Source organism: Emiliania huxleyi, assembly GCF_000372725.1.
Source record: "Emiliania huxleyi CCMP1516 chromosome Unknown EMIHUscaffold_188, whole genome shotgun sequence".
In the NCBI taxonomy this organism is placed as follows: Eukaryota; Haptophyta; order Isochrysidales; family Noelaerhabdaceae; genus Emiliania; species Emiliania huxleyi.
In genome coordinates, this window is record NW_005200712.1 from 298,045 (window position 1) to 307,558 (window position 9,514).

Sequence of the window (9,514 nt, forward strand, 5' to 3'; positions counted from 1 at the left end):
GCGGAGTGGCGGGGGCGCTCTTCGCCTCCGCCTGGGCGGCCGGCCTAGAAGTTGCGTCAACGCCAGCCTCGACGCTGGCGCCCTTTGATGGCGGCGGCGGGGGCGGCGGCGGCGGCGGCGGGGGTGGCGGCGGCGGCGGCGGGGGGGGCGGCGGCGGTGGCGGCGCAGCCGATGGTGGTTTGGCTGCGCGCTTGCCCGACTCTGGTGGGCTCGAGAGCGGCGAGGTCTGCGTCGCGAGGGGGCAACTTGATGCGGCCTGCTCGCCCGCGCCTGGATCTTCCACGCCCGTTGCTGCCTCAGCGTCGGGCGCAGCCTTCTGCGCCGCCGCCGACGCGGGCGCGGGCTCGGTCGACCCGCCCGTCGAAGGCATCGATGTGGCTGCCGCGGAGCTTGGCGCCGCGGTGGTCGCGGTTGCGGCGCCGGGCGCTAAGCTGGCAGCGGCGGAAGAGGAAACGGCGGCGGCGGAGGAGAGGAGGGTGAACCCCTTGGCCAGCACTGGCGCCTTGGGTTGGTCAGCATCCGCCTCCTTCTCCAGGTCCTTCTTCACCAGCGCGGCCCACGAGCGCGTCGCCGGCGGCTTGGCAGACGACGCGGCTGAGGCCGCGGCGGCGGCAGAGACGGCCGAGACGGCCGACGCCGCGGCGGAAACGGCAGTGGCGAGGGCGGCGGCGGCGGCGGCGGGGGAAGGCGGGACGGCAGTCGGGGCGGGGGCCTCGGCTGCAGGCGGCGGCTTCGCCGGAGCGCCACCGCCGCGCGGGCTGGACGGCGCCTGCAGCGTCGGCCACGGCAGCGGCGGCGGCGGCGCTCCCTTTTCTGGTCCAGCCGCACCCGTGGCCCCGGGCTGCGCGGATGGCGAGGCGCACGCGCCGGGCGCCGCGCCGGGAAGGGCCGTGTCGGCCCAGCCAGCAAAGTCTTGCTGCGCCGCGCCGCCGCCCGCACACGCGGCTGTGTTTTCGCCAAAGGCCGTCCCCGCGCCCGTCGCCGAGGACGAAGATGAGCCCGCCTCCGACTTCGAGTCGCACTCCGAGCCGCAGAAGCCGGAGGAGGAGGAGCCCGCCTCCGACGCCGGGGGCGGATGCCGCTCCGTCGCCGCGAGCGCCTCTTGCGAAGGCGCAGACGCGGTGGCGGAGGGAGCAGAGGCGCCCTTTGCCGAGGCGGCACGTTGCGAGGCGCCGAGCGGATCGGCGGACCACGCGCGCCGCAAGCCCCCCCCGCCGCGCCCTGGCGCGTCACCGCGGCCAGAGTCGGACGAGCCCGAGGAGCCCGGCGGAGCGTCCTCGTCCACCGCCGGCTTGTTCCGGCCCTTGCGCCGGCTCTTTCCCACCACCTCCCACGAGGCGTCTGCCGCAGACTCGGCGGCGCTGGCCTTGCCGTCGCCACGATCATGCGGCTTGGGCGGCGACGGCGGCGGCTTCTGCATGGGCAGCGCGTCCTCCTCGCCCGCCTCCGAGGCAGTCAGCGCGTGCGCCTCCACCCGCGCCTCCTCGCCCGCCCCGCCGACGGAGAGCTCAAGGGAAACCTTGATGCCGCCGCTGCCGCCGCCGCTGCCGTCGGGCGGCAGCGCAGTGGCCGCAGTGTCGTCGCCGTCGTTGTGCGCGGTGTTGTCGTCCGACGCGCGGCCGCCACTGGCCTCGCCTGCGGGCTGCTTGCCCTTCTTCCCCTTCTTCGTCGCGCCCTTCTTCTTCTTGGGCTCGGGAGGGACGTGGACAAAGGAGCCGCCCTCCTGCTTGACGCGTTGCTCCTCCTGCAGCAGCTCCTGGGCGGCGCGGTCGGCGCGCTCACGCGCGGCACGCTCCGCTTCGTGCACGAGCGCGCGGCGCTTCTCCTCCTCCTCGCTCACCCCCAGCCGCAGCGCGCCCGGCCCGCCCTTGCCGCCCTTGGCCTTGCGCGAGCCTGCGCGGGTTTTGGCAGAGGCGCGTCAGGCGGCGAGGAAGCGGCATGACTGACGGCTGGCTGGACGCTGCAGGGGCAGGCAGCGCGCACCGCCTCCACCCGTCGCGTTGCGAGTCGGCGCGCCCCCCAGGATCGGACTGGGCTCGGCCGCCTGGTATCCCTGCACCTGCAACGCCGGCTGCACAACGAACAGGCCGCCGGCCTGGTGCGGTCGGCTGAGTGCCTCACTCCCGCCAGCAGCCCCGAATGAGTCGATCTGCTCCATTTCCGCACGCTCAGCGAAAGTCGGCGTCGGCGCCGCGCCCCACCGCGAAGCTTGCGGAGCAGTCTTCTGCGCGAGAGAGACGGCAGCCTCCTGCGCGATCAGGATTGGCTTTCTTTTCACAGCTTTCTTTTTCAGCTCTCGGAAACTGCTTCCGAAGATCGCCGTTATTTTGTTAACACGGACGAGAAGCGGAAGGGGTCACTTTTTCGCTTTTGATGTGAGGCGCCGAAGAAGGTGACCTGGAAGCTGGATGATCCCCGAGCCCGACGAGCTCGCGCTGCGCCAAGTCCCAAGAGGTGCTCGAGGCGATGAAGGAACGGGCGGCAAAGCTGTCGGAGCTCGAAGCTGGGAGGAAGCGTCGGGCGCCGGTAAAGCACCTCCAGATGGACGTCGAGCCGGCGAAATTGAAGCACCGCAAACAAACAGCTGGTTGCCAGTTGGTTGTCTGTGCTCCCTCCCAGAGAGCCAGAGTTTGGGCTTTCCCCGTGTTCTTTCGTTTCTCTGAATTCTCTCGTGACATATACACATTATTATTTAGGTTTGTTGTTATTATTGCATGTAGGATGCGTCCGGTCCGGTGGTTCATCACGGGATCCCCGACCGAAACCGCCATCCATGTGGCAACCTGGAAAATTTCATCATACGGGACTTGGAGGGACGTCCCGCGTGGCCGTTCTTATATTGGCCGTTCTTATATGCACCCCGACACTCATGTTCATGTACCGGTGACATATGACTGTCGGAGCCCTCGCGATCTTCGTGGCGCTGCCGTTGGTCGTGCTTGCGGCCTTATCCATCCGATTTTGTACGCTTGCATCGCTGATTTGACCTCCTAAATTAGCCGCTGCTGGGCTCGCTTCAACTGCCGCTCAGCTGCGCACACATGGGCTTCCGCCAGCTGCGATGCTCCATCAGCAACGCCATTGTTACCGCCCCAGAAGCTTTGGCGCGTTGGCTGTGAAGCCAATCGCGCCCGCACCATAGTGATAGCACCCGGATCGGGCTGCTCGTCGATCCAGGCGGCGAGTTAATTCAGCTCCTCGGGAGTTGCTGCCTGCGGTGGGGGCGGCTGCTGGCAGAGTCGCCTCGATACCGGCCTCCGTCAGCTGCTCATTAACCCACTTCTTCGCCTCCTGCGTGGCGGCGAACCGATCGGCCGATCGCTCTTCAACCCAGTGATGGCGAGTCGCTTTTGCTTGCGTTTGCTCTCTGGAATAATTCAACGTCACGAGCACGCCAAAGTCGTTGGGCTTCTCCGCCCTGCCGACAAGCTTCTCATTGACGTGAGTATGCGGCATGCTCCGCAGCTCAGCGAGTGACGACAGGAACGAGTCGGTCGCCATCTGATCCATGAGTGCCACAGCAGGTGCGGGCGACGACGTGCTGGCCATCGCGTAGAAAAGGCTGAAGCGGAGGCCGGAGCACGGAAGGCCTAAAATTTCAAAAACCCAATATGCAAGACTAACTTCTGAGCGTCGAAGTTACTTCGAAAGTAAGCTGGTACTTCGAGAGAGCTCGCGGAGAGCTCGCGGAGAGCTTTTACATGGTGTGTTTAAAACGTACGTCGTGACCTCGCGTGGCTCCCACCCAGGCGCCAGGGGTTGCCCGTTTACACGGTGGGGGCCCGGGGGGCTGGCACCCTTGACCGTGTGGACTCAGCCGGATGTAAAAATGGCTCTTCGGATCGCCCTCTAGGGATCGCCCTCTTTTCCTCGGGCTGACGACTGACGGTACCGCCCGGTGCGGCAGGGCGCAACGCTCAGCTCCGAGGAGCCGCGCGGCGCACACGCACGCAAATAAATACACACATTCAGTGAAAGAAAGTGAGAGCGGTCAGCGGATGGCGACGTCAACCTCTCGTGTACCATCGATCTATGTCGGCAGCGCTCTCAATCTCTGCGTGGCCTGGTGCATCCTCGGCGCACGCCTCGACGCCGAGCCCCAGCCCGTCGAGCGCTCGGAGGACTTCCCCTGCCACCAGGTCCGAGCCGTTGGCCCCCAAGTGCACGCCGTCTTCGAGCGTCAGGCTGGAGACTCCCTTCCCGTCCGCTCCGCCAAAAGCGCGGTGGATGTCGACCAGCACGGCGCTTTCGCCACCCGCGTGCTCGCGGGCAACCTCTCGCACTGCCTCCGCGTACAGGCCCACCTGCTGCGGCGAGCGCTCGGAGGACTTCCCCTGCCGCAGCCGGTGTGCGGCCCACGCGTCCGTGTCGCACGGCGGCGGCGTCAGCAAGAGAAGCTTCGCCTCGGGAAAGGCGGCCCGTAGCTGCGAGATGATCGCGCGCAGGTTGGCGCGGAACTCGACGAGCGGAACGTGCTGCTTCGCCCACTCGTCCACCGCGTCGTTGGCGCCGAGCCACAGCGTCACCCAGCGGCACTGCGCGGCATCTGGCCCCCAGCGCGGTAGCAGATGCGGCAGAGCCCTCAGCACCCAGCGTGAGTTCCACCCGCCGTAGCCTCGATTAACCAGGTCGAGCTTGCGGCTGTAACGATCACTGAGGCTGGCAACCCAGCCGTGATGCTCTGGCTGGAACCCACGGCCCGTTAATGAGTCCCCCAGCAGTAGAGCAAACGGCCGAGAGCCACCCAGGAAAGCTGGCACACGAGTAGTAGTCGTGCGCCACCGGGCGAGAGCGGCGGCGGCAAATACGAGGGCGGTGACGATGAGGCCGTGGTTGATCCCGAACATCCGGGTTCGGGCTCCACGCTTGCCCCGGTGATTGGCTTCACGCTGCCGCGCGCGACTTTACCGCGAGGCGCGCCGCTGTGTTGTCGGGGTGGAACAACAAATTTAGAGTCTTACCACAAAATTTAGAGGCCGACGACCAAGGGTTAGGGTTGGCGAGGGCTAACACCACACTCCTCTCCTTAAATCCCTGTGTGGTGGCGGCGTGCCGTCCTCCCATCCCTCCCTTGGTTGTATGTTTTCTTTCTTTTTTCTTTAGAGGGGAGCGCAGCCTGCTCTAGTCTCACATGTTACTTCCTGTCGTCTGTTGTCTTGTTGTGCCCTTGTTTGTGTCCTTTGGAGTGCTGGGCAGGTGCTGGGGGGGGCGACAGGGAGAAAATGTGGCCCTGAGTTATGTGTACGCCAACTCCGGGTGAGAGAGAGAGAGAGGTTTTGTTGTGTCCGGGTGTGTGGCAGCCAGCTGGCTGTGTGTCTTGTGAGCCTGTTTGTGTCTGTGTGTCGCTCGTGCGTGTCGTCATCATCTGTCCAGCGTCCACCCATACCGCGTTGGTGTCCAGTCCGAGCCTGGCTGTTCTTCACCTTCCTACATAGGAAAGGAATTCCTACATACATCTTTCTTGCACGACACTGGGCACGGGACTGGCACGCACTGAGGGAGTTTTGCTATAACATTCATTCTTGTTTGTGGGTGGGAGTGAAGGGTTGGCCGGGCTGCCCGCGCCTTCTCCTCGGTGGTTTTTTTAGGCGTAGGGAGTGACAAAATCCATATTTTTGGGAAAAATCTGTTTTGATTTTCGTGGTAATAACGGTATTGCAATAATGTGGCGACAACCGAACACCGAAACGACACGAAACGTGATTCCATGAGTGGTGTGTGCCCGCGCACCACACGCTCGGGGGCGGCTCCATCGGGCGACGTCAGGTACTCTCCGACCTGCTATCTCGCCGCCCCGGCTGTGCAGGTAGCGGCAGTGGCAGCGCTCGCTACTCGAGGGGCGTCAGGATTGGCAACTGGGTCGAGGACGAGTTCCCAGCGGGCAAGGCAGAGACGCCCTGCTTCCTCGCATCGATGTCTTCGCTCCACTATACCGATCCCAACACCCGAGAGTGCGCGCTTCCCTCCGCCTGCCCTTTCGAGGCCGTGCGCAGCCCCCTGGTGCTAACTAAATCCTCTCTCACCGACTCGCGCTCGCACCGTGCCCAGCCCCGAAGTTGACCGGGTGGACAAGTCGTTTGCCGTCTCCGAGGCCAAGGTGCGCCACCTCACAGCTGGATCGGTATCCCTGCCCGCTGCCTGAGGCGGTTCCTGTCCGCCTCCTCTGCCAGGCGCCGCCGGAGAGGCTCGGCCTCACCCTGATCAAGAAGGAGCAGTGGGAGAAGGAGGTTGCGTTGTCGAGATGGCGGAAACGAAAGCTCGGCGCTTTTTAGTGCACGCCATCAAATCACATGACCCCCCCCCCCCCTCTCCAGGAGTCGAGCCCCCTTAAGCGCCTTCCAGTCAAGCCAAACTCGATGTCGGGCGCGGCCTGGGCACACATCGTGGCGGGCGTATGGCAAAACGGCTCCGCCGATGGCAATAGCAGGCGCTAAATTTTGCTGGTGGAGTACGCGCACACGCAATCGGATGCCGCCGCTGCAGGACCTCCCCCCACCCAGCCCTGCCAGTCGATCTGCTGTGGGGCTGAGGAGCTCGCTCCATCGCGTCGGTGTGGTGGGGTTCCGCGCGCGAAAGTCGCGCCGCGCCGCGAGGCCCTGCGGTCGGGCGCGGACGAGGAGCGCGCGCGCGCGCGCGCGTGTGTGTGTGTGTGAGAGAGCGAGCGAGAGGGCTGGCAGTCTTCGCAGGCTACCGGTACGGCTCAGCCTGGGTCCTAGCCAGGTCCTAGCGAGGCCGAGGGGCCAGCGGAACGGCGTGCGAGGCGTGAAGGGGAGTGGATGAAGTTTCGCGGGGCCCCCAAACAGCAACTCTAACACTCACACATCATTTGGGGCCTGGAGCCCGTAGGGAGGGGGGGAAGTAATGTGAAACTCTGAGAGGGAGGGTGTAGAGGATGTAGAGTGTAGAGCGCTGTAGAGCTGTAGAGATGTACAGCGCTCCGCTCTGTGGAGCGCTGTAGAGCTGTAGAGCTCTACATCCGCCGCGTGACGAACTGCCTGCGTTGTAGAGCGATGTAGAGCGCGATTTTGTTGTAGAGTTTGTTGTAGAGGCTCTACAGCCAAACCGCGGGAAGGCAGTGACTCAAAGAGGTCGAGCCGCGCTAATGGGGTGTCTCCGAGCTTACACTGGAGCTCTGATGGACGGCCCTGACTATCCCTGACACACAGAGAGTCACTCTGACGGCACACAACACCCTATAACTGCGTCATGACCAGCCTGCCATGCGTCGCCGGTGCCGCATTCGTCGCAGTGCTTCTTTAGCAGGCGGTGGACTGTCGGCTGCGAGGACGGTCGCATTTGCGCGAGGCGAGGCGAGCATTGCTGCGCGTTGCATGCGCCATGAGTCGCGCCAGCGAGCGCGTGCGGGAGCTCCTGGCTGAGCGTTGAGTCCAGGCGAGTTGCGCTGGCCACTATCGCTACGCCGAGCCGAGCTGACGCGCCGAGGCGCCGGCCAGTCGCAGCCGTGAGGCATGCCACAGCAGCAGAGGCACCTGCCACCCATTGGGCGGGCAGACAGAAGGCCAGGGCAGCACTGGCAAGTGCAACGCGCCTCATGTCGGAGAGCGACCGTGCCTCGTTCGCCGCTTTGATGTACGTACTTTAAGCTTACTGGGAGAAAAGAGATGTAGAGTTTGTTGTAGAGATTTCACGTTGTAGAGCGCCTCTACATCGCTTGAGCACTTGAGCACTGGATAGGGTCGATTCCGCATGGTACGGGACCCCTCGATCGTCTCGCCCTCCCTCACTGGTGTGTTCTACATCGCTCTACAACGCACGCAGTTCGTCCCGAGGCGGATGTAGAGCTCTACAGCGCTACATACAGCGCTCTACAGCTCTACATACAGCTCTACATACAGCGCTCTACACTCTACATCATCTACACCCTCCCTCAGGTGAAACTGCAACGATGCATGCGTGCAGCACGAACGGCTGCGATTCAGCGGTCGCGCCGCTGACCGTTCAGGTCGAGCTCGGCGAGCTGAGCAAGATCATCCAGCGGCGCGACAGCTGAATCGCAAGCGTTGAGTGAGGAACGCGAGACAGATCGCGTTCCGCGTTTCAGTTTCACAAAAGGTGCCACCCTCCCTATTGCTAAATCTCTCTCTCCCAAAACAGCGAGACAGCGACGGCGACGCCCCCAGCGCCCAGAGGCGCCAGGGAGCAGGGTGGCGCAGGGGCAGTCGGATAAAGGGGCAACTCCGTGCACTGACGGTCGGCCGTCAGCAAACACGCCTGCGTGGACCGCGTTAAACCGATCCTCGCTACCCAACGCGGCCAAAGGATAGATATCCACCTCGAGAACCTCGAGAGTGGCAGTGGTGCCCAGATTTTACCACCCACAAGGACCCCAGGAATTGCGACTCGCCGCTTTTCTCCCGCTGTGATTCTGTGTGAGCTCTGTGTCTTGTTTTGCCTACACCCTCTCTCTCTCGTGCTGGGTGGATCGAAACGAAAAACAGAAAAGAAAAAACAACCCGGCCCTTATTAGGCCGCCTTGTGAGCTCGCCTCGGCATTCCAATGAGGGTGAGGGCATCGCGTTTGCTGCTACTGTCTGTCGCGTTCCTCGCGGGGGCGGGGGGCGTGCAGCTTGCTGTCGCGCCCGCCTCGCGCGCCGCGCGCGCCGCTGCTCCGCGCTGCTCCGGTGCGCACCAGCCAGCCCAAGAGCCGAGAGCGGTTTCGATGCGTGGTCGCCGGATCCACTGCGCGCGGGGTGGTGGCGCGAGTAGCGCAGCGCAGCACCAGCCCACCCTCCGTCCCCTCCTGCTCGCAGCGACGCAGCCTAGCGAAGCAGCCGTGGTGACCGCTGCAGCGGCGGGGGCCAAGGCGATGGAGCAGGCGCGCGCCGCGGCAGAGGCTGCGGTGTCGCCGCCGGCTGCAGCGTCGAAGCGCAAGGGGGCGCAGACCTTTGGAAAGCCGCTGGTGATTGGGCTCTCGCACAAGACGGCGACGGTCGAGGTGCGCGAGAAGCTCTCGATCCCCGAGGCTCAGTGGAACGAGGCGGCGGCGGCGCTCGTCGGGTACGAGACGGTGCAGGAGGCCGCCATCCTCTCCACCTGCAACCGCTTCGAGGTGCCGCCCGCCCCGTCGCCACACGCCCGGCTGTGCGTGCACGCGTCCTCGTCCGCCCGCGCTGGTCCTCGCCGCCCTCCTCCTCTTCGGCCGCAAACCGCCCCTCGTCCCGGCGCGGCGCTGACGTCTCGTCATCGCTGTCGACCGGCAGGTGTACATAGTCGCCGAGGACCACTACGCCGCGACGCGCGACGTGCTCTCCTTTTTGAGAGGCCACTCCGGCCTCGAGGCCGAGACGCTGCGCCCAAACCTATTCATGCTGCAGGCGCCGCCCGCCCCAAGCCTCGCCGCGCCGCCGCCGCGCTCCGCCTGCGCCCAGTTCGTTTGCAAGCGCGCTCGGCCCCTCACCGCCGCCGCGCGGACCACCGCCGCCGCAGGACGAGGAGGCGACGCTGCACCTGCTCCGCGTCTCGTCCGGCCTCGACTCCCTCGTCGTCGGGAGGC

General features: G+C 65.2%; 4 protein-coding genes across 4 annotated transcripts in view; 1 reads left to right on the forward strand and 3 right to left on the reverse strand.

The window, feature by feature from the left end:
* Positions 1–296: 296 nt before the first annotated feature.
* EMIHUDRAFT_233138 (hypothetical protein) lies at positions 297–2,158 on the reverse strand (the record flags this gene model as incomplete). The annotated part of the gene is made up of 4 exons (XM_005782665.1): positions 297–378; positions 942–1,483; positions 1,703–1,893; positions 1,984–2,158. The coding sequence occupies 4 exons, from the start codon at positions 2,156–2,158 to the stop codon at positions 297–299; spliced, it is 990 nt and encodes a 329-aa protein (XP_005782722.1).
* Positions 2,159–3,084: 926 nt separating this feature from the next.
* On the reverse strand, positions 3,085–4,847 carry EMIHUDRAFT_233139 (hypothetical protein; the record flags this gene model as incomplete). The annotated part of the gene is made up of 4 exons (XM_005782666.1): positions 3,085–3,161; positions 3,252–3,291; positions 3,388–3,590; positions 4,013–4,847. 4 exons carry the CDS (start codon positions 4,845–4,847, stop codon positions 3,085–3,087), a joined length of 1,155 nt encoding a protein of 384 aa, XP_005782723.1.
* A 2,123-nt stretch (positions 4,848–6,970) lies between these two features.
* On the reverse strand, positions 6,971–7,554 carry EMIHUDRAFT_233141 (hypothetical protein; the record flags this gene model as incomplete). The annotated part of the gene is made up of 2 exons (XM_005782667.1): positions 6,971–7,051; positions 7,201–7,554. The coding sequence occupies 2 exons, from the start codon at positions 7,552–7,554 to the stop codon at positions 6,971–6,973; spliced, it is 435 nt and encodes a 144-aa protein (XP_005782724.1).
* A 945-nt stretch (positions 7,555–8,499) lies between these two features.
* The window catches only part of EMIHUDRAFT_456638 (hypothetical protein), a 2,522-nt gene continuing 1,507 nt past the window's right edge, over positions 8,500–9,514 (forward strand). The window contains exons 1-4 of the mRNA XM_005782668.1: positions 8,500–8,642; positions 8,772–9,070; positions 9,222–9,335; positions 9,448–9,504. Of these exons, the coding sequence (XP_005782725.1) occupies positions 8,519–8,642; positions 8,772–9,070; positions 9,222–9,335; positions 9,448–9,504 (594 nt within the window). The 5' untranslated portion in view covers positions 8,500–8,518. The remainder of the gene's footprint in view (positions 8,643–8,771; positions 9,071–9,221; positions 9,336–9,447; positions 9,505–9,514) is intronic.